Source organism: Medicago sativa, chromosome 6 (assembly GCF_051527215.1).
Source record: "Medicago sativa cultivar Bolivia chromosome 6, Bolivia_mono, whole genome shotgun sequence".
Classification (NCBI taxonomy): domain Eukaryota; kingdom Viridiplantae; phylum Streptophyta; class Magnoliopsida; order Fabales; family Fabaceae; genus Medicago; species Medicago sativa.
In genome coordinates this window covers 20,357,418-20,382,500 of record NC_140754.1, presented here as the reverse complement: position 1 = coordinate 20,382,500, position 25,083 = coordinate 20,357,418, and the positions used below count along the sequence as shown (strand labels likewise).

Genomic DNA, 25,083 nt, shown 5'->3' with positions numbered 1-25,083 from the left:
CCCCTTAAGAAAATTTCGTCCTCAAAATTTAAGAATTCATCTCAAACTTAGGAAGGTGTATTGAATTGAGATTTCATGGGATTTTAAAAGACTTTCTAAAAATAAAAAAGTCTTGTGGTATTCAATCAAGACTTTTATGGAATATAAATAAATCTTGTGGTATTCAATTAAGACAATCAAAATTGTTTTTTAAAGGCAACGAAATCCGGAGGTATTCAAATGAGATTTTCCCTGACTTATAAAATGTCTCTAGCTATTTGATAGGCCAAACCGCAAGTGCACGGTCTATCGAAGTAATAGTAGTAAAAGAGTATCGTTCCGCTAGGGAGTTATGAATTCAATTAACTTTTAGAGAATGATTAGAAAAGAAGAAAGATTATAAAAAGGGAGGTTTAGTTGCTGAAGGTAAATAACAATAATAATAAAAGAGCCTTGGGATCATTGGTTCATCATAACAACGAATCCTTCACAAGCAAGCCTTAAACTTATAATTATGCGTTAATCTTAATTTCTAAGGACAAGTTTCTCTTTAGCATATCACAGCTTCTCTCGAAGTCAGTGAGTGTATCCCTCCAACAACCACACCTATTCTCATGGGTGATTGCCTTTGGGACCCTTGAAGATCGAAACTTTATGTGTCCCAAGGTTTGCTAGACTATTCTCATGTTTCGCAAACCTTGTCTAAATTCACTTGTTCGGATATCAAAGCTCCGCGTTTGCTTTATGAATTGATATCTGTGATGATGAATTAACCATTATCAAACCCTCCGCGTTCGCTTCCACAGTTTGATAATAATTAATTCATGTTAAAACGGTGAATTTAGATTAGGAATTAAGGTAACATAGAATTAGGGTTTAAGGCTTGGCTTGATCCGGATTACGTCATTAGACTTATCCAACAATCCCAAGACAAAGAAGTCTACTCACTAACGTTCATTGTAGACATGGGGGAAGAAGAGAGAAAGCAATAAAGTAAAAGAACAATAATATAAAAGTGAACTTTTATTCCAAGAACAAAAGATGAATGTTTATGATGGAGTGCTACTCTATTTATAGCTTTACAATTGACTTAAAATCTAAGCAACTATAAGGGCAAAGAAGTAAAACTACAACAGAGTAACTTGGGCTTGAAGAAAAGCAGCAAAAGAGTATCCTGGAGGGTGGCACGGCCATGCCACATGTTGGCACGGGCCGTGCCAAGCTTCTGACTTGGTAGAGACATATTTTTGTCTCGTATCTTCGTATTCTTGTACTGTATTTGCTCCAGTCCTCTTTCTTTTGTTCCAAGACACCTTCCACCATATATTCGTTCCTAAAATAAAATAAAAAGCAATTTAAAGTAAAATATTCAAAAAGGAAATAAATATGCAATAAAATAAAATCAACTCTAAATAAAAGTAAACTAAATAAAGCATTAAAATAGACTAATTTATGACTCATCAGTATTCAAAATTATGTAGATTTTAATAGATTCTTGTGTAGAATGGATTTTGTGAGACTTTTTAGTTGAAAATACACATAACATGCTCAATCAACAATCTCATAGAAAACCTTGAGACTTCCATAATTTTTTTTTGCATGCTGATGACATTTTTTGTCTCATACTCAGTTATGATACCACACACACTCATACCCTCTTATATTATTCCTTTTACTTTTTTTTTTTTTTACAAAAAACAGTGATATGATCATTCCTTTGCTTTCTCGTTGGTGTTTTCCGACGGAAGTTGCTTGTTATCGATTGTCATGCACTGTTTTGTCGTTGTTGTTTTCTTTGTTGTTAAGGGATTTTTTTTTCTGTAATTGACTATCATTTTTTTAAGGCATTATTATTGTTATCATTTTGAGTAAATTATTATAATTACTATTAATCAATTTAAGTTTATAATCTTTTTCATAAACTGGTCATTTTGATTTTTTCTTAAAAATTCATACAATCCTTTGGATTCTTAAAATCTCATGAAGTCCGTTGAAATCTGTATTATAAATCCATTAAAATCATGTGTTCAAAATCGTGATTGTAAAAAGTCATTAAAAAAAGTCTTTTAAAATCCAACAAAATCAACATAATCTCACAAAATCTTTTAAAATCTACAAGATTTTGTTTGCCAAAATAGTCTTTTAAAATCTCAATCCAATACACCCCCCTTATACTTATATTTTAGCTTATGCCGCAATTTCCATGGGTAAATTGATTTATTTATATATACATGTGACAAAATTACTTGCTTGCCCTTTCTAAAAGATTTTCATCTGATACGGTTAACTGATACTGCAGTCTGATGAGAAACGAGCGGAATATTACATAATCAATGTCTAATATGTTTAGATCTTCATTGGATGTTAAATTACATTCTCAGAAGGATTTCAGATTATCATCCTTTGTAAGCAGTCATATAGCCCACATTGAATTCAAGGATTTAGTTGAGAATTGAGATGGTATCCTGTATGTAGCTGTTTTCCCCATCTCTCGTCGCTGATATCCCTTAGAGACTTGAAACATAATAATGCACAAATAAAATTGAATTAGTTTTGAATATATTTTGGATTTTGGACAGTATGCATTATGCAGAGTTTGTTGCCCTAGAATGCAAAATTAGAATGTAGTTGTACTTGTAGCAAGCAAGGTTTATATTCTACTTGTTTAGGCATCTTTGAAGTCATTTTTTATTCTCTCTTTTGTTTGCTCCATTACCTCATAACTAAATTACATAGCTGACTTGTCATCTTAATCCGTTAAACAGATTACTTTGATTAGTGGATGCACACCTTTCAAGCAAATCACAATATCTATTCAAGAAAATTACACTATATTTTATTCAAATGTTTCCCTAATTTCTTTAATACAACATTTCACGAAATGGAGGGATTTGGTAGGACCAACCATGCTAACATTGAGGTGTCTCATGAACAACAAAATGACATTGATAAGAATGTTCACATCTAATTAATGGACATCACACGAGTTTGCTAGAACAGAGGGGAAGAGAAGCATAATCAAGATGTTGGTTATAATCACAATGCCTTGGATGCTTTGTTAAATTAATGCTTTAGATGATGGTGATAACCTAATGTAGTTTTATATTAAGACTATGAGAGCTTGTGACATGATTAAATAAATGAAATTTTTGTTGAGCTTATTTTTCTTAGTTATGATATAATTTTGTCTATTTGGTGGGATGTTACAATCCCACAATTTACGTTTTTTAGTATCTTTGTAGGGATCTTGAGTTTGCCGACCATGGTTGCGAGACCTTGTAACATTCATTAACCCACCAACTGAAACATGGTTAACCTCATATTTAAATTGTGTTAACCATATTATTCGATGGCAAATATTTGTGTCAAAAATATCACAAATCTTAATATGAGAAATGCTAAGAACACACATTTTAACACACACTTTTCAACACACTCTCTTTGATCGGTTAAAATTCACATGAATCCCACCAAATTTATATGGGTCCCACATAATTTGGTGGGACCTATGTAAATTTTAACCAATCAAAGAGAGTGTGTTGAAAAATGTGTGTTAAAATGTGTGTTGCTAGCATTTCTCATCTTAATATATATGTGAAGCTGCCATCATCTTCTGTGTCATTTGAATGCCATTATTATTTTTATGAAGGAAGTTGAATCGGGATCAGTTGACGAACTAAAAAACACTTCGTATCAAGGAAATGGACTACTTAGAAAACGGCGCTTTGTACCTAGAATACACAAATGAAACATATGCCTACGAAGCTGATTGTAATGGCGATGATGGTTTTAGTAAAACATTAATAGAAGTTTTTCCTACTTAAGGTTATCTGCGACCTTTTCAAACATAATCAACATGGTTGGCAGCACCAGAGGAACCAAAGATTGTCGAAAATCTTGGTATGTTGAAGTTTATTCAACAGGCCAGAATCATTGATCAATGTTGGTTCCTTCCAAAATTTTGGTTCTCACTTTACTTGCATGTGACGTGAGAGCATAGGAGTTTCAATTACATCCTTATTAGTTTGGAGAATGAATGGGTATCCATACATGATGAATGACTGCATATGAGAACTATAATAGGGGTGTTTCAATATAAATGTATATAAATGGGTATCCCTATGGAAGTTCTTGTGTCATACTCTTGATTATATATGGTGGATGCTTGTTTTTGAATGGTCTATTTGATGATTATGTATTAGGTTTTTGATGAGGTCTATTTCATTCTTATAAGACTGATTTGGAAGATGAATTAATAAATTATTTTGAAGTCTTATCATTTTTTTTAATGTAGGACTTATTTAATAGATATTATATCGGTCTGAGTGAAACTGAACTCATATCCTGTGGTGTTTTTCTTAGAAATTTATAAGAGAACATCATCCCTTTTTTATGGGGTTGTCTAATATGGACCTGATCCAACGGTGGACCCTCCTATTTTGATAAAATTAATTTTTTTTTTACTAAAAATGGTAAAGGTCCACCTTTAAACTATTCTATGAGAGGTTCATATTTGACATATCATCTTCTTTATCACTTTTAACCTTTTCAAGTCATGCCTTGTTTGTTAATAACTTGTAGAGGACCATGCTCTCCACAATAATAACATTTTACATTTACCCATATCATGCTCTCCACAATGTTAATGGCTTGTAGAGGACTATTCTCTTGTTTTCTAATATTATCATTCAACTTTTTTGTCGTCATCCCTATTAGTAACATTTGAACTCGAGATTTGTAGCACCATGACAATGAGGACAACAACAATATTTGCTTCTCCTTATATATTTTATCATCTTAAGTAGTTAACATAATTAACTAGTTGAACCTAGATGGTCAATGAGATTTCCTTCCATATCCATTTCCATTTCAATTGATATAACTGCATCTTCAAAGGAGTTAGGTAATTAGTTGTTCTTTGGATGCACAAATTCTCTCAAGTCATTTAACTTAATTGTACTTACAACTTTCTATTGGATTCTACTCCATCTACTTGAACTTGAACCTATGGTAATTTGATTCTCCTCCTTGGACATGTCTTGAATAATATTGTGCCAATTTTTTAACTTTATTTTTCCTGATAAAATGACAGGATCTCAAATTTAGGTGTGCTGCCTACTATAGCTATGATTTCTAACTTTTGATACCAGGAAATTTATAACACTATTTAAATAGTATACTTAGAAAACTGAAATTATTGACAATAATTGATGGAGGAGCATTGTAATATTTACCACTCATTCCATAACTAAATTATGTGATGAGAAAATTGGAGAACAATTTCATTACTTTCCGTCTCTAATTTTGGCAAGTAATTCATCTTTTAGTAGTTAAGTGGGGAGAAATGCTTACATATAGTCACAAACACAAATAAAAAGTGTTTAGGCACACACACATGAATCAAAAAAATTAAAAGAAGAAATAATTGAATGATTTGACTAAATTCTTTCTCATTTATTTTGCTCCATTTATGCGAGAGTGCCCAAGCATATTTATTTATATTTGTGTTCAAGTAAGACTAGCTCGTTAAGTGGGTACGAGGTTCAGTTGAGGATGAATAGTTTGAAAGAATCCGAGTTTAAACTCTGACTGCAATAATCGTTGGCCAAATTTTTCTTACATTTTAAATCAACTTTAAATTATCTTATCGGGAGTCCATTCTTGTGAGAACCATATGGTAAACACCAAAGAGAAAAATAAATAATATATATATATATATATATATATATATATATATATATATATATATATATATATATATATATATATATATATTCGCCGTCCTTGAATGCCTGATTTTTCAAGATATAGATGATGGCTTCATTAGAGAAAGAGATGTAGAAGTACAAAACTTCCATAGAGGATGAGTGGTGAAGTGACTGTTTTCTTCAGACAATATAACTATAAGTGGCCCTTCTGTATTTTTTTTTTCTTCTAATATTTGAGTTAGCAATTTTATTTATGCTTTGAATTATTAGAACTTTGAATTGTTTTTCTTTATAATTTTTGGTAAACCTTATGCTTATCCAAAAATCAATATATATTTCTACAATAGCATGATGACCATTCCTAATTATTGTGTGGGATTCAATTCCTTCACGACATGCATCGATGGGTCAAGCCAAAAGGTGACATTGATTATGAAATGGTTATGATGAAATATGTTACATTCAATTTGGGAGGGCATGCTTCCACTACTATAATGTGGACAACTCATGAAATCCACTTATGGCTAGTGGAGTTCAATTTTGGAACACTTATGAGACATATTGTCTACTCTATCAACCCCTAATTAAAAGACTATTGAATTATGACAAATGTTAACTGTGACCTCAAGGGCACATGTTAAAGAACTTATTATACAAATATATGTATCAAAAGTCGTGCAGTCAACTTCTTAAAAGTTAAATTATCATGTTTTTCGATGCAAAGTTGTTCATTTTAAGTTCCTTAACATATGCCCTTAGGACAAAAGTTAACATGACCCTTGAATATATTATAATATTCTTTTATCGACAAAAAGTAAATATATTATAATTATTATTATTCCTTCTTGACTATTTATAGGGTAAGCTAGGGTTTGGTTGATTCCATCATGCCTTATCTTTCAATAACAATCATCATTTTTCTCCCGCATGTTCATGGTTCGGAATAAGAGTGACATTTCTTTTGTGAGAATCAAAACTTTTATTCTATATATCTACTATATCTCTAATCCTAGAGTCATTATATTTCACAATTATATAACTCTCCTTAAGTAAACAAATAAAACTCTTATTATTACTAATAATTTATTTGCGAGAAGAAATTAGAATTGAATACGTTTATACTCAAAGAGCAAAGTAGTAACATTCAAACAAAAATTACACATTAGTTACTTTACAAGTTCTCTTAATATATACGAGAAGTGCCAAAAAAAACTAATGAAATTAATGTCAGTGAACAACTTGAACAAGTGGGATGTCTTTATAATTGTTTTCCTCACACAAAAATATATTGTTGACCTTGCTTGGAGAACTCTCAAATAAGAGCTATGAAGCCCGGATACTCCAAAATGGTGCCGTACCCGTGTCGGATACGTATCGGATACCGATACTCCGCGGATACTCCGGATACCGTATCCCAGAAGTATCAGAATTAATTATTTTAATTTAAAATATATATTTTATCGGATACTTAAAAGATACTCGACGGATACACACAGATACTTATAAGATACTTCACACAGACGTATCCAAAAAAAATGAAGTGTATAAAAATGAGATTGTGTTGTGAAAATTTAAGATACGAATCACTATAATTACTTTTCAATTAACAAATTAAATATTATGATTTTGGTGGATGAAAGTAACGAGAGAGTGGAGATTTAATCAATCAACATTAAACAAACTTTGTTTTGAGTTCTTTTATTGATACATTTGTTGATATCATAACATATGAATGAAAATAGAATATGATTTATACAAAAACTTTACATTTTTTATTTTGATCATATGTATTTTTTTTTTGTTTGTAAATTGTAACTTTTATGATTATATAGTATGAGTAATCAATGATTTTTTTAAGTATTTTACACGCATATAAATTTTAATACAAATATTTTGTTAACGTATCTTAGCCGTATCGTATCCTAAATTTTAAAAATTTCGCGTATTCGCGTACCCGTATCGTATCGTACCCATATCGCACTACGTATCCAGGCTTCATAGAATAAGAGTAATACTTACTTGAGTACAAACTTAAATAAAAATATTTAGACACACAAAACCCCAAAAAAAAAATTAAATTAAATGATGTCAATTGATATGATCAAATATTTTTTGTTTAATTTTATTCATTTCATGTAAGTATGCTCAAATAATATTGATTTTGGATTATGTTTATGAAAGACTTTCTCCTCAAAGAGATTCAAGATAAATATTCCACATTATATGTAGAAATTTTTATCCTATTATGTCTCTTTTATAATAATAACTATCATCCCTTAAATATTTGTGCTAAAAATATGGGACTTTGATAATGTTATGGAATAATACATGCATGTGGACCTTATGTTTCGATCCATGGAAAGATAAGGGAAAGAAATGATAGGGAAAGAAAGTGAGTGGCTACAGTACTTTTCCACCGTTTGGCAGGACAAAGAAAGGGTAGGGAAAGAAAGTTTTGAGGTGGGACTCACGCTCAAAAACTTTCCACAAGTTTGAGGACGGAAAGTGGGCAGATTGCTGCTTTTTGAGTGAAAAGACCATAATACCTACTATCATTTTATTTTATTATTATAAAATAATACATGTGTGTATATATCATTTTTATAAAAGGGTATAAATGTCATTTACAAAATATAGTTTATTCTTTCCTTCCACTTTCTATTCACTTTCACTATAATCAAACAACCTAACAAATCATCTCACTTTCCATTCACTTTCCTCATACTTTCTTTCTTTTAACAATCTTTCCTCTTACAATCTTTCCTCTTACTTTCTTTGATGATTCAAACACACCCTAAAACTTCACCAATCCCTATAATATAGTGTTATTGAAGATTTGGATGTGACAGTCAAACAATGTAATCTTTGATGATTATCATCTAGCCAGCAGGTTCGAGTGCATAAAGCAGATTACATTGGTATTTTAAGTAAGTTGTCTAAAAGTCTAGCTAGTTGACTAATTTAAATATCTTTAATTTATGTGAAAAGAATTAGTTTAATAGAAGTGGATGCCCTTAACATATTTTTCATTATTCTATTTATTGTGAAATAAAGAAAATATTTTTTATATTTAATATTATATTCATTGTGAAATAATGGGAATATATAACTAAGTGATTAGACACAAATAGTTGATCAAATAAAAAATAGACTCTAGTTAATAATTTTTAATTCAAGTTGAATGATAAAAAATTCTATGTTTGATTTTTTTTTTTAACTTTATATGTTTGATCTTTGACTGAACAATCAGTGATCAAATTTTATTTACCGTATATTTGAATTTTAGATCTGTTTTTTATGGTGGCCGGGATTCGAACCTCGAAGCACATTTTTTTTTAACTTTATATGTTTGATCTTTGACTGAACAATCGGTGATCAAATTTTATTTACCTTATATTTGAACTTTAGATATGTTTTTTATGGTGGCCGGGATTCGAACCTCGAACCTTACATATATTATGCATTATCCATATCAACTGAGGTAAGCTCACGAGGACATTTGAACTTTAGATCTCTTGCAACTAGAGGATTAACACAAAATTAATTTATAAGAATGAACCACATTCATGACTTAAATGTTTGAGTAGATTTAACCTAAAAAAGTGGCTAGACTCGTGGAATAATGTATACACTTTTTTCTTAGTGGTTGATAGTAATGATATCGAAGTACATGGCCCTTAGTGTGGGGACAAGAAGCTAAAAATTGTACTTATTCTCTATCATTTGTTAAATTTTTAAGAGTCCCATATGAGACACTCTCATTCAAGGTGTAAGGCTTATAAGTCTAATTGATTCTAACACCTAATAGACTGTGTGTTTGTTTGAGTGGGGGCAATCACCAATGTTAATTTGGAGGTTTTTTTTACCGTGATTTTTAAAAACTATAAATGTATTAGTCTGCTATAATTTTAGTGTTTTCCAGCACATCAAGGGTGCGTTCGATTTGTTAAAAGATGAAAGATAAGACATGACAATTCCAGTTGTATTATGTTTGATTTGTAAAACTGTTTCAAAGTTGTCTAAATACATAAATAGACTTTTGCCCACAAAAAATCATATAAGACCAAATATTATTCAATACAATAAAAGTTTGTTATATATTGTTCTACCTTATGTTGTATTGTTATGTCTTATATTGTTTTGTGTCGTACATAATGTTTAGCTGATCAAACGCACCCTAAGCATTTCAAAATTGAATATTTTATTAAGTTTATAATTCATAATATTAGTGCTTTCATTAAAAAACGGACTTTTCAAGAAATGAGTATGCACAAAGGATTGTCACCGACAAAATAGTTAAGTGTACATTTAGTGAAGTGTGGTGGTAGAATATAGATGGCAATGTTACTTAATGGATATAAAAATCTTCCTAATTGAAGTTTGCCTAACATAAAGTCCACAAAGTTGAAAGCATATGTTGCTTCATTTTATACCTTGAAGTAAGAAATCATCAAGTTTTGAGAAAATGATGAAATAACTATGCTATTTGTTGGAAAGTTCATGTGAATGCAAGAACAGCTCTAACATGTCAATGATTCAGGATCATCAAAAGATCGACATACTATATTTTCGTCTAAAATCATATAATTTTGGATAAAGATGTCGTGTCAAAATCTTTTGTTGTCATGAATCATTGATTCTTTGTTACTCTTTACACTCTGAACTCTTCAACAAATAGTTTTGGAGGTCCGGTTTATATATTTTTTATTTGAATAAACAGATAATTTAGTGTTTAAACTATCACTCTCGTCAGTTTGATCCATACACTATTAAGATCAACTAAAAAACCATAAACAATACTCTCATCCATCAATTTAATCTCTACTGAGGAACTAATTTGATGGATGAAAGTATAATCTAGAAACCTTTTAGTTAATTTTAACCTTAGTTAAGGATCATAATGGTGAGAAATTAATAGTTTAAAAACTAATTTAATTATTTATTCATTCTTATTTCTTAATTCATTAATGCCATCTAAGATCATTAGAAAATGTAATTGCTCTTGCACGTGAAGACAAAGTGCTGTGAAGCTGGATCCACTACTAATTAAAAGTTGAAAAGCACCTAAAAATTGTTGATTATCACGTGAATCACTGTCATCAACCAATTCAGAAGGTAGCTAGCTAGTTCGTTTAATACACATCAGATTACTCTTCATAGTTGTAAGATAACTTAATCTCTTAAATTGACCATATTAGGAATTTATATTTAATGTATTAATGTGATTCAGAATTTATATTTAACGTATTACTAGTATTTTAAAATTTTGATAATTTTAAAGATTGTTTTGCACCTATTGAGATTTCGACATGTATATAATATGAAAATGTGTGTATAAGAGGTAAATAGTCCTCATATTCTAAGTTAATTTTATATGGTTGAGTTATGTCCAATATAAATTTGAAGATGATATTGAGTATTCGATATTGGACCACCAGAGTCGTGCTCTAAATATCCTTTACAGTATTAGAGGTGTGTTAAAAGTCTCGTGTTAGATAGTATATGATCTAAAAACGTTTTACATGTGAATGATGAAATTTTTTACAAGAGTTTATTTAAAAAGAGAGATCAAAAGTGAAGATAGAAAACTTTTGGAGGACTAAAAATCGAAGAAATTCTTCAGAGAAACTAAAACGAAAAGTTGATATATTTATAAGGATAAAAAACGTATTTAACCCTAATATATTTGTTTGCATGGAAAAAAAAATATTGAGTGCTGCCAAGTGCTTCTTCATTGTTGTTCCAGTTCAAACTAATTAGTTTTTATAAATTACAACCAAAACACTAATATTTTTATTACTTTAAATCTCTTTTGATATCTTATTTGATATTACAATTCAAATTATATGTATATAGAACACTAAGGAAACAAAAAACCACACATACTTTGATTCTAATTAGAGAAAACAATATCACACATTTTAGATTTTGCCTTCTAAAGTTTAGGTTGTAGCTAATTAAATCTATATATTTGCACATCAACCACTCCCAGGGGATTTTGGGTTATGTTCTTTATTTGCACCAGGTCCTTCATAATCATGGAGTTCCAAATTGACCCTTCTTCCCATCAATCTTTCATCCATATGTACCATCATTTTCTCACCTTTTTCCAACATCAATGAACCATGTTCCTACAAAACACACAAATAATGAACAAGAGCCAAAATAAATTAAAAAGTTAATTACTTAAACTTTTTTGGCAAAAATTAAGGATAGTTGTTTTCAATTAGTAATTCATATCATTATGCTTAATAAAATGAAAATAACGAAATTAAATCATTAATTGTTTTGAAAATAATTTATCTACAAGTTGTACTATTTAAATCTTAAGTTTCAAATCATAATATAGAAGAATTGAAACGTTGTTATTAAACATCGTGTGTTTTTTGACTGCGTTTATCATTTTTTTTATTCTTTTAAATCGTGGTCGTTGTTCTAACATAATTGAATGTAAAAAATAACATTTTTTTCATGAGTTTCATATATTTAGTTTTTGATTAACGAGTTTATCAAACACTAAATATGAAACTCTCTTCCAACAAAAATTTGAAAAGTAAATTGTCACTTTGTGAAAACTAGTTCCTTCTGCTTGACACAATTGTTGTCAATTTTGAAACAACTTCATGCTTTGTTACATATATGTCTATATCACTATATAATTTCAAATACGCAATACAAACAATTTATTTTCTAATCAACGACTTAAATTAAATTCCTCATTTTTCCTTAGATATTGGATGAAAAAATATCCAAAATACATAACCATGACTTTGCAAGAATAGGAAACAACCAAATAGATGAAAATTAAGAAGCACTAACCTTATATAAAGAAGGAAAAACTGATTCATCTTCACCATTCAAATTTTTGGTTCCTACAACCAAAAAAATCAATTCAATACATCAATATATATATTTTGCATAAAAATATAAAGAGAACTCAACGAATCAAAAACCTTACTTGTTGCAGGGATAGCAAAGACATGGAGAATATATGAGAAACTCAGAAGTATCACAAAAAGTATGAAAAAGTTTTTTTTCATCTTGAATTGGATGGTGGAAGATAACAAAGGATGTATGAATACTTTATGCTTGTTATATAGTGCCACTAACATATTAATATTCTGGCGTACTATACTAGGCAAAAAGTCAACTTTGTTGATGTATTTTTCTATATTAAATGCCAAGTTACCAACTTAGGTCCTGTTATCAAAATATTACATGTTGCATATTTTAGTAATATTCTAATTTTCAATAAGCATACACTGGCAGTGTAAATTAAATTTATATGTCACAACATTAATTTTAAACAAAAAGTGAATTTTTATTAGATGTTGGGTAAAACTATTTTACACCAGTGCACGTCTTTACATTTTTTTTTGTCACCTTTAATGCACTTGTTATTTATTAGTATATCAAAATAAAGTAAAAATAAGTCGTCTGTTAGTATATAATTTACTTTTTTTTTTTTTGGGTATAAAGCACTTGTTAGTATATATCATCATCTATTTAAAAGTTCTTTAAAAAAAATCACATATTTAGAAGTATTATTCATGTTAACAGCCCACAACCCACTGTTAATTTTTTAAGAGATCCTCTAAAAAAATTAATTTTTTAAGAGATTGTTGAAGGTGTGATCTTCTTTTAGCTGCTTTTAGCTGCCTATTGTAAAGCATGTAGCTATATTGTTGAAGGTGTGATCTTCTTTTCAATAAATAATAACCTAACATACTTATCCGGATCTATTATTTTGCTGTTATTTTAAATTTAAATTTAATGTTTTTTTTTTTTTTACTTTTCAAAAGTATCAAACTGAAATTTAAATAAACAAACTTTTTTTAATTGTAAAGTTAAATTTTAACACAAAATATATCAAAAATATAGATGTGGTTGTATTCATGCATTCTAATAATTCATATGTAATTTCTTTAAAGTATTTTGCTTCCTCAAAAATAAAGTTCAAACCAGCTCTAGAAATTTTACCCTTAAATTCATAGTACACAAAATTGTCTTTGTATTTATGTTCTAAAATAGTATATCTCCTTTCAAAAATTGTATTTACCCTCCAACATATTGCGCATTGCATCCTAACATTTAGCCAAATATCCCATACTATTACAAATATTTTTTCCAACTTTTCATGAGCAGATTCAACTCTGTTAGTGGTTATGTTACAAAGATGCAAGACACGCTTTGTCCACACCCTCACAATCTTTTCCTTCACAATATTCAGTATGGTACTTTCAACATAGTTAAGAAACTAGGGAAATTTCTTACTTGTATCTCGAAATTGCACTACAACATCAACATATGATTCTTTTGAAGGAGACTCGACCACGCTATCCCAAAGTTTCATGATGTTGTAAACTAACTTACTGGATTTCACCTCATTGACTTGCTTATCTTTCCCATCCACTTTGACATCATTAGATTTGACTATGTAGTATATGATGCATTTAGCTCTAACATTTCTAGCATGAAACTGACAAAGTATTGTGGTACTTTTAGGGAAAATAACAGCAACATCATTCATCAAAGTGGTATCCTTGTCAGTTACAATTACCTTTGGCATATTGTCTTTTGACTTCAGAAGATCAAGCAACATTTGTAGAACCCAAGAGAAGTTCTCATTTTTTTCACTTGTCAGAAAAGAAAAACCAATTGAATATGTCTTATCGGTTGAGGTTACCCCAAGTATCTCATACAATGGCATTATTTACAAGTTTTGATTTTATAAGTGGAGTCCATGATCAAAACTGTTGGAAAAGTATTAAACAATTTTATTGATTCAGGGTGAGCCCATAATATGTCCTGAAAAGTAGTAGAATCACATTTGGTTCTAGTAAAATGAACATATTTGTGCTCCATAAAACATGTGACCAGATGTTGCATTCTAACTTGTCGGCTCTGGTTGACATTTTGTATCATTGACGTGCATTGAACATTTGTTTTATATTTGTGAAATTGTCTTTTCTTTTACTCTTCAAACTCATGAGGATATGCTTAGGATGCACCTAACTCTTTGTCAAGTCACCAACAAGCTTCTTGTCATCCTCTCTTAATCTACCTGTAATAATATGGCCTTCTAACTTTGGCTCCATCTTATTGTTGTGAACTACATTAAGAATAGTCAACCACCATTCATTTGTTTCCTTCTTTAAATAACCGTGCAACCTGAACAATTTCCCATGTTTCCTTGAGAACATGCCTCCATACTTCCCTTTCTTCTTGGGTGATTTGTACTCACCACTCCTTTCACAAGCCAACATTACCATTGGTTTGATTAAATTGGATTTCTTTATAATCAAAGTAAAGTCTGTCTTTGTTGCTTGTCAGCGCATCCAATTAATCATGTCATCTCTTACTTTCCATCTATCTTCACTGGAAAAAATAAAAGGCATAGTCTCAACTTCATTATCACCAAGTTTGGAAACATTAGAATCAACAAGAGAAGGTTTCACATCAACAAAAACTTCAACAGTGTTTGGTTTCACATCTACGAAAGCTTAAACCTTAGACGGTTACAACTCGACGGAAGACTCGACATTACTTGGTTTTGGACTCAACATAATTATCAACCACATTTCAAACATAAATGAGTTAAAATTGAACAATGTCAAACGAAATATGTTAAAATGAGTTTATGAGTTTATGTCAGGATATACAAAAATATGGCAGAAAAATTGAACAATGTAAATGAGTTAAAATATGTATTATATGTTTCTTGATGTCAAACGAGTGTAAAAAAACCTTCTAGCAACTGTTCTTTAATGATTTGAAACAAAGATTATGCAAATTTGTTTTTTTTTCTACTTTTGGGTTTTTGGATGAAAAAGATAAAAAAAAAAGTTGGGGAAGGAATAATGAGGTGGAAGTAGGTTATCTGATATACTCCATTCGATCACATTTATAAGCAAAAATCAGTTGGTTTCATTGAATAACTAATGTATCTTGTTTATATACAGTAGAAACTCTTTGAATTAATACTCGGTAAATTAATAAACTCTCTAAAATAATAAATTTGTCCGGTCCCTACTTGGGCCAATGTAAAAAATTGAAAAACTCGATAAAATAATAAGATAATAATTTTTCGGGAGATCCCTTTATAATTTTCAGTCCCAAGAAAATCATAAATTAATAATTCATAGAAACTGAAAAAAAAAATATATTAAGAATACATTGAACACATTTGTTCCTCTTGTTTACATTTACTGTACTTCAAAAGTCATTATTGATTTCCAACGCATAAGAACACAGTAGTTACTAATTTACGTTGAGTCCCAAGGTTCGCTGCAACGTAATTCTAAGAGGCATAGACTAATTTGCCTTTTTGTTTGGTATGTACAGTATAATTACTTAAAAACTCTTTAAATTAATAACTCTCTAAATTAATAAATTTCTCCGGTCCATACATTATTAATTTATAGAGTTTTAACTGTATATATATAGACCAAATATTTAGTTATTCAATGAACCTTGTTTTTGCTTATAAATGTGATTGAAGGGAGTATTATATTTTCCAGGAACTGCAGTTAACTGCCGATGCCATACAAGAACGATAGTTAACTGACAATGGAGTGCGAACGAAAGTTAAATGCCGTTGGAGGTATAATAGTACTTTTGGGGGTGCTAGAGAACAATTTTGGAAGTCTAAGAAGAATTTTCTTCATATTTTGTGTAGCAAGCCCAATTGATATTGATGGCAATACTAACATTGCTTTATTTACGGCTTAAATCTCTTATCGTTTGGGAAGCTGTTTTTGACACCCATTGTTTTGCTATTATACTTTTTTTTTCTCCTTTTTGAAATAAGTTTGTCTAAAAGATTACGTTTGGGGAAACCAAAAAGTGACGTTTTCAAACTATTTATGTTGGACCAAATTTAATTTGTCTTCGAATGTTCATGAAGTGGTGTTCACAATTTTGTATTATATGGCTTTGGAGAAATAAGATCACATCGTCACTTTAGTCAAAAAAGAAAATAATGTGTAAATAATACATAGACACTTTTTAAAAAATCATACCATATTCCTTCAAAAAAAAAAAATCATACCATATTGATACTTCTATACATAGGAAGTTGCTAAATAAGACCCCTTCAGTTGTTCAAAGGCCAAAAAAATTCGCAAAATATCTTTGTTTAAAACGATCAAAAGTTACGACCCGATTGAATCATAAGTTATCAACCGGTCGGTGTATCGAAATATATTAGTACTTACTACTAGGGTCTACGCGCTTTCAGTATCTTTCGTCTAGTTTCTTTACGAACTACTTCCTAGATAGGCAGATATAAATATCAAGATATAAGCATCAATATTAGGCCATGTCACAACCTAAGTACCTAAGCTAGGGTTGCACTACAATACAAATAAACTAACCTAATAAAAGTTAATAGCGAACATAAATAAATAAACGACATTAAATTAAATAATTATCCAACAAAATAAACTGAGGTTCATCTTAGAACCATGACCTAATAAGATTTAGCTACACATGGTAACTAAAGACAAATTACTAAAAGATAAAAACACACCCTAGAAAAACAAGGAGAAGATAGAAAAAAAATCCTCCTAAAGCTGCTAGAATCGCCTTCCTCTTGAACTACTCCAATTTTGAACAAGAAATTATGAATGAGGAAGGCATTATTTATAGGGAGAGTTTCCACCTGGGTTTGGTCTAAAAACGCGGGCTTTACAAAAAAACAAAATAGGAAAAGATGTTTTCACCCTGCACTTTTTCAGTGCACGGGGCACATACCACATGCCCTAGGCGCATGTCGGTGCGTACTGGCCCCTTTTTCTCCGTTTTTCCGTCGTTTTGGGCATTTGCTTCCATATAAGTTATATTAGGACCTGAGAAAATAATTCTTCCCTATGTAAAGTCTTCTGAGGCCTCTTGATCTTTATTCTTGATCTTCCCAAGGTCTTCACTAATCTTCAGATGTTCTTGCTTTGCCGATTTGCATGATTTGTTCGTGAATTACTTCAAAAACACCCTAAAATTGCTATGTTTCGGGAATAATAGAATTACAGACTCACATATAAAAAACATTACAAATATCCCGAAATCATAGGCAATTGCTCTAATAGTCCTCCATTTTGTTGGTAAAACCTACTGAAAATGACTGAAAAACATGCTAAGAGTAACATAAGATGACCTGTCATCAGACGTCCTTTAGGGGTGGGGTTGAAAATGGATACAAGGGTAGTCAGAATTATAGAGAGGAAGAAGTTGGGTATTGAAGATTTCCATCGATAGAAAAAAAAGGGTATATCTTGTGAAAATAAAGAGGAAAAGAGCATTACACGTTTATTTTATAAAAAAAAATTCTCATTCTACATTGGGTACAAAATTACTGATATAAAAAATAGATTTTACATAAATTGTTATATTAACCAATATAAACACCTAGATTTCAATCCAATTGGGTTCGACTAGTGGCGTTTGCATGGAATTTTGCAATATGCTTCTCTCAAGTTTCATGTTCGATTTCTATTGGTGTTAGTTCATTGAAACCCTCAAATTAGTCGGACTTAGGCTTGATACCGGCCTTAAAAAACACCATATTTCTAGAAGTTTTTAAATACAGTATGATTCATCCATGAAAAGTCTTTGTTACAATGAACCCCGACTTTTTCATTTCTCCACACTTAAATGTATGAATCTAGTTACTAAACACTTAAAAAAAAAGAGCAACCCATTTAAACACATCTTTTTAAATTTTAAAATTGCCACCACTTTTTTTTTACATCAATCACATAATGAACGAAACTTAAGAACCCATTCACTATATATAAATTCCTATTTATGCACAAGTGTTTTTACAAGATCATATTATTTTATTTTGCCCATAGAAGTGTTATCTGAAGTAGTAAGAATTTAGCCTTATAATTGTAAGGAAGAAAAGTTTAATCTCTTTAGAAAGGTCGTAATAAAATAATAATGAATGTTATTTATTACTTATTCTTAAATAAAATTCCATTTTTATAATTATTATTTTTTTAAAGAAGTTTTGCGGTACATTATTTGAAAAGGTTATACCCGCAAAATCCCTATTTTAATTGTATGGAATGTATTTTAAAGTGGATGGGGTATGATTGAAATTTTATAAAAATGTGTGAATTAGATAAACTTTTATGAGAGCAAAAGGAATATATTTCATTGTAAAATTGAGAAAACACCTTTTCCTTCCTAATCTAATTAGGTACCGTTTGACCAGACTTTTTTACGATCTAAAAGCTACTTTAAAACAAAGTTAAAATATAGGTCTTTAAGAAAGAAGCTAAATCTATTTGGTTTCTTTATTTTTTTTAGTTTTAAAGTTATTTTTATGTTAAAAGTTGTTTGGCAAAATATTGTACAAAACTTTGAATTTATTATTTTTTTTGGTGTTGTTTGGGGTTCGAAACCCGGACCTTGCATATATTTATGCATTGTCCCTACTAACTGAGCTAAGCTCACGAGGATAAAACTTTGAATTTATTATGAATTTAAATAATAAATAAAAAAATGTTTAAAATATTTTTTGAAGGAAAAAAATGTTTAAAATATAAAAGATATTTTTGGCACAAATACTATATTTACTCGATTGACATTTATTTTGTGTAACATGAATACAAATTTGTCCTTAAAAAAAATGAATACAAATTTGTATTATCATATAAAGAACTTGTTAAATATTTGAATAGGAGAAATAATTTAAGGAGGCTCAAATAATAACATATATAATATCAAAATAATTGGTTTTTTTTTTCCAAATAATAACATATATAATATCAAAATAGTTGGTTTTTTCTTTTCCAATTATACTCTATAACAAATTTCGTTATTAGAATACCATATTTTTTGTGTCATTCAAAAAGATAAAAATTTATATTATATGATATTATATTTGTTACATTGTTGGTGTCATTGAAAAAGATATGTTTAATTTTTTTGAATAAGAAAAAGATATGCATGTAAGGGTTATACCGGGAGTGGGGCCTCTTGTTCTCAGATCGATTTCTTTCTCATTAGGAAAACAGACAGGAAGATCTGTTTAGACTGTAAAGTCATACCGGGAGAGGGCTTAACTACCCAACATAGAGTAATGGTGATGGATGTAAGGGTTAAGAGGAGGGCAAAGAGAAGAGACCGTAGCGGGGCTCCGCGAATCAAGTGGTGGCATTTAAAGGGTGACAAACAAAGGATATTCCAACACAAGATATTAGAGGGAGGTTTCAGGCAACCACATGGAAGCGCTAATGATATGTGGGAGAGGATGGCTCATGAGATTAAGAAGGTGGCAAAAGAGACATTGGGAGAATCTAGAGGTTTTGGACCTAGGGGTAAAGAATCTTGGTGGTGGAATGACAGTGTTCAGAGTAAAGTTCGGATCAAGAGAGATTGTTTTAGAGATTGGTCTAAGTGTAAAAATGCCGAAACTTGGGATAAATATAAGATAGCTAGGAAAGAGGCTAAGAAGGCGGTGAGCGAAGCGAGAACTCAAGCATTTGAAGGATTATACCAATCTTTAGGTACCAAGGAGGGGGAGAAATCTATATACAAGCTTGCGAAGGGACGAGAACGAAAGACAAGAGACCTGGACCAAGTGAAGTGTATTAAGGATGAAGAGGGTATAGTTTTGGTGCAAGAGAGAGATATTAAGGATAGATGGAAGAAGTATTTCCACAACTTATTTAACGAAGGATATGAGATCTTACCAGACTCTAACAGGTTAGACATCAGAGAGGAGGACCGAAACTATAACTATTATCGTCGGATTCAGGAGCACGAGGTGAAAGAAGCGTTGAAAAGGATGAGTAATGGCAAGGCAGTTGGGCCGGACAACATACCCATCGAAGTGTGGAAAAGTCTTGGCGATAGAGGAATTGGGTGGCTCACAAAACTTTTCAACGAGATTATGAGGACGAAGAAAATGCCGGACGAGTGGAGAAGAAGCACCTTAATTCCAATCTATAAGAACAAGGGGGATATACAAGATTGCGCGAATTATAGGGGAATTAAGCTAATGAGTCATACCATGAAGTTATGGGAAAGGGTAATTGAGCGAAGACTAAGAAAAGAGACTCACGTTACGGATAACCAATTTGGTTTTATGCCTGGGAGGTCGACTATGGAAGCGATCTACTTACTTCGACGCGTGATGGAGCGATATCGGACGGATAAAAAAGACTTGCACTTAGTTTTCATTGATTTGGAGAAGGCGTATGATAGAGTACCTAGAGAGATTTTGTGGAAAGCCCTGGAGAAGAAAGGGGTGAGGATTGCCTATATTAGAGCTATCCAGGATATGTATGAGGGGGCTTCGACTAGTGTGAGGACGCAGGATGGGGATACCGGAGATTTTCCCATAACAATAGGACTTCACCAAGGGTCAACCCTAAGTCCTTATCTTTTTACTTTAGTTTTGGATGTACTGACGGAACACATCCAAGAGTTAGCACCGAGATGTATGCTTTTTGCAGATGATGTAGTCTTGCTTGGTGAGTCGAGGGAGGAGTTAAACGGGAGGCTAGAGACTTGGAGGCAAGCCTTAGAAGCGTACGGTTTCCGCCTGAGTAGAAACAAGACGGAATATATGGAATGTAACTTCAGTAAAAGGAGAAGTGGGTCTACCTTAGAGGTGAAAGTTGGAGATCATATCATACCCCAAGTTACACGGTTTAGATATCTTGGGTCCATAGTACAAAATGACGGAGAAATAGAAGCTGATGTACATCATCGTATTCAAGCTGGGTGGTTGAAATGGAGAAGAGCCTCAGGTGTTTTGTGCGATAAGAAAGTACCACTTAAGCTGAAAGGAAAGTTCTATCGGACAGCAGTCAGACCGGCAATGTTGTATGGTACGGAGTGTTGGGCGGTTAAGAGCCAACACGAGAGTAAAGTAAGCGTAGCGGAGATGAGGATGTTGCGTTGGATGAGTGGTAAGACTAGACATGATAGGATTAGGAATGACATCATTAGAGAGAGAGTGGGGGTAGCACCTATAGTAGAAAAGTTGGTAGAAAATAGGCTTAGATGGTTTGGACATGTAGAGAGAAGACCCGTAGACGCCGTGGTAAGAAGAGTAGATCAAATGGAGGAGAGTCAGGTTAAAAGAGGTAGAGGAAGACCTAAGAAAACTATTAGAGAAACCATTAGAAAAGATTTAGAGGTCAATGAGTTGGATCCAAATATGGTCTTTGATAGAACATTATGGCGGCATTTGATCCATGTAGCCGACCCCACTTAGTGGGATAAGGCGTTGTTGTTGTTGTTGTAAGAAAAAGATATGCATAGTTTGTTACAATATAAAGGTGCAAAATATATATAAGTATAATTTTTTTAGGCATCTATACTTGTACTTTTAATTGGAATCAAAATTTTATAAAAATAATTAAATGCATTATGCAACACTAAATATAAATTATACGCATTAGTGTAACAAAAAAAACTGACAGACAGACATAAAATATTACTCTAAACGCTAATGTGTGTGTGTATATTTGCGAGGTTGAAGAAATGAAATAAAAATATTTGTGAGGTTGTGATGATTAAACGATATTGAAAATTAAATATATAAGTGATAAAAAGATAATAAAATTCCTTAAAAAAAGATAATAAAATTAAATAGACCCTCCTTCAAAAAAAATGGACCGGTTCAAAAAAATAAAATAAAATAAAATGGACGAAAAAAGTAAATTGAAATATAATATTAAAAAATAAAAGAAAAGGTTGCCAGCATGAGTTGAAGAGAGGTGCTTGTGAAATAAATTGCTGAGAAGTAGTTTTTTGAAGTAGAATTCAACAACTTTTGGTCAAAGATTATTCCATTCAATTTTATGCATTCTAAAAAAAGTACTTTTTTAAAAGGTACTTTATTAATATTGTGTTGGCCTAACTTCTTAAAAATGTAGAGAACCTAAAAATAAAAGCCGGGTCAAACGGTACCTTAATCTTTTTCTTTTTTGATAAGTTAAACATCTATTAAAGGACAAAAGGAAAAAAGAGTTAGGAAAACATAAACCTAACAACAGAAGGTTTAAGATTTAATTCTTCCACTCTAGTCAACAAAAATAAATAATCATTTGTACAAATAAACATAATGAGTAACTTGTCCATAATTTATAGTTCAACAGATAAAAATGTTAAAATTGTTAGATCAGACATTGTGATCGGCATTTATACTCTCTCTTCTTCACTTATATGTGAGTCTCTCTATAACTATTATCATTTTGTCTATTAAAAACCATAATCAACATCTTATTAAAATTTGACTATATTGACAAACTCATTCAATTTAACCCTACAATCCCTTCATGATTGGATTAAAGCATGGATAGTAATTATGAGTAGTTTAATATAGGACATATCTTTCGGTGTTACCGACATATATGGCTTTTGGGTTTATTATTATAAGGTTGATATATTCATGTGTGTGAGAGGAACCTTGTTAGTTACCCACCCACCATCCTCATCAATGTTGGGGAGCATTAGGATAAAGCTTTGCAGGTTTCTAAGCCTTTATAAAGCTAAAGCTTAACTAATCGATTTGTATTGTTTTTTTTTATATGTTTCATTGCCATCATTCCATCAATGGCAGGAAGTAACCTGGAAAGCCAATAGAATCTGATTATTTTGGTATAACTTTGGTTACTCTAATTATTTTAAGATTTCTCCTTACCAAAGTCGTACAAATTGTGACTTTTTAATTGATCATGTGACCATTAAATAATTTTTAATTTGACCATCAAAGTATGATTCTATTGTTTAGATTAATACTCTCACTCATATTAGAAAGAGTGGTGTTCCCTTAAAAAAAGAAAAAGAAAGAGTGGTGCTCAAGTGGTTAAGTTGAATTAATTTTTTAAGCAAAAAATTCATTAATGTGGATTTTAAAGAGGTTACAACCGGTCTCCGTGAGTTTAACTCACTTGATATGAAGATTGCATTATATATATAAAAGGTCGGAGTTCGATTTCGAGACACCTCACTTATTCATCTTTAAAAAATGAATTCTAACCAATAAATTATTTGACAAAAAAAAAAGAGATTACTTAGAACCAAGTTCGTCTCAAGAACAATGACCCTCAATTAACTTTGATGATAAAAAGAACTGAAAAGAAACAATTTTATTCTTTAAATTTTTGTTTGAGTTTGAGTGTGATCAATTTTATAAGCACTACAACTCGTATAAGCTCCCATGTGATCGTACAATAGTTGTCTAGCCTTACGCATGAAATGTATTGACAACGGTCATATTTGTGTCCTAAGGAAATATTTCTCAAAACCTATGTTTGTAACATCAATTCTCAAACAACAAAGTCAGTGTAATATTCCAAGTTTTTTAGAACAAGTTCTTAGAGCATGTATTTCATCTAAGAACAAGTTCTACATTCTTTCTGTTGAAAGTTATTTCATTGTATTTTGTACTTAATATTTTTTTAGGAGATACTTAGGTTTTTTTTTTTAGAGTTTGGAGTAAAGGTGAGGGTTTTGGAGAAATCTTTCACAAAAATTAAGAGTGTGTTTTTGTAGTGAATGGTAAAAGAATACTTATGATTAATGTATTTTTAATTTTATGAGTATTATGACAATATATATAGGATTTGGAAAATTTACCCAAGCACATCAAAACTCTTCTGCAATATAATTTTAGTTACTCTAAATTAAGAGAATATTATGAAGAAAACTAAACCCCCTGAAAACTCTCCATTATGTTATTTTAACTTGTTTTGGAGGTCTGCTGCAATAACTTGACTATGAAGATGATGAAGATGAACATGATATGAAGTGTATATAACTTGCTTGTTGGGAAGATGCTGCTGCACTTGAAACCTGAAAAGTTTACTTGTTATGCATGTAAAACTCAAAGCGCATGGGGTTGCCACACTAACCTTTAGGTTCGATTCGCCCCATCAATAACAGTATATTGGATGCAATAGGAGTGATTAGTGAATCCCCTTCAGGATACTACGAGTTCCTTGATGTGTATTGCACAACCACACCAAGCGTATCTCCTAACAGTATTTTACATATTTATGGTTCCAGCAATTCACTCATGCATTAGAGAATTGATGGATGATTTAGAGTAGAGAATGAGGGAGAATTATGTTGTTAATGTAACAAAATTTCTTTTTCTGTTGTGTGTTGTTGTTGTCTCAAACTAATGCCCAAATGACAAGCATTTATAGTGCATTATATGACATTTCACATAAGAGAAAACATCCTTTTGACTTGAATCAATGTTATGGTTCTTTTTTTGAACCATCCATTCTCATCCCCTCCAAACTCTAAAAACAATTATTTTATTATATCAATGAGAATTAAACGTTGTAACTTAGCCAACTTAGCCAAATAGTGTCACGATTGTTGAAAGGCTTGTACTAAGCCATATTTTAGGCTTGTAACCGTGTTT

The 25,083-nt window shown here is 31.0% G+C and overlaps 1 protein-coding gene across 1 annotated transcript; it reads right to left on the bottom strand.

Moving 5' to 3' along the window:
• Positions 1 to 11,457: 11,457 nt before the first annotated feature.
• Positions 11,458 to 12,752, bottom strand: LOC146913568 (uncharacterized). The gene is made up of 3 exons (XM_085716758.1): positions 12,646 to 12,752; positions 12,507 to 12,559; positions 11,458 to 11,818 (listed from the first exon to the last, which is right to left on the bottom strand). Exons 1-3 carry the CDS (start codon positions 12,725 to 12,727, stop codon positions 11,666 to 11,668), a joined length of 288 nt encoding a protein of 95 aa, XP_085572884.1. The 5' UTR covers positions 12,728 to 12,752; the 3' UTR covers positions 11,458 to 11,665.
• Between the last annotated feature and the right edge of the window lie 12,331 nt (positions 12,753 to 25,083).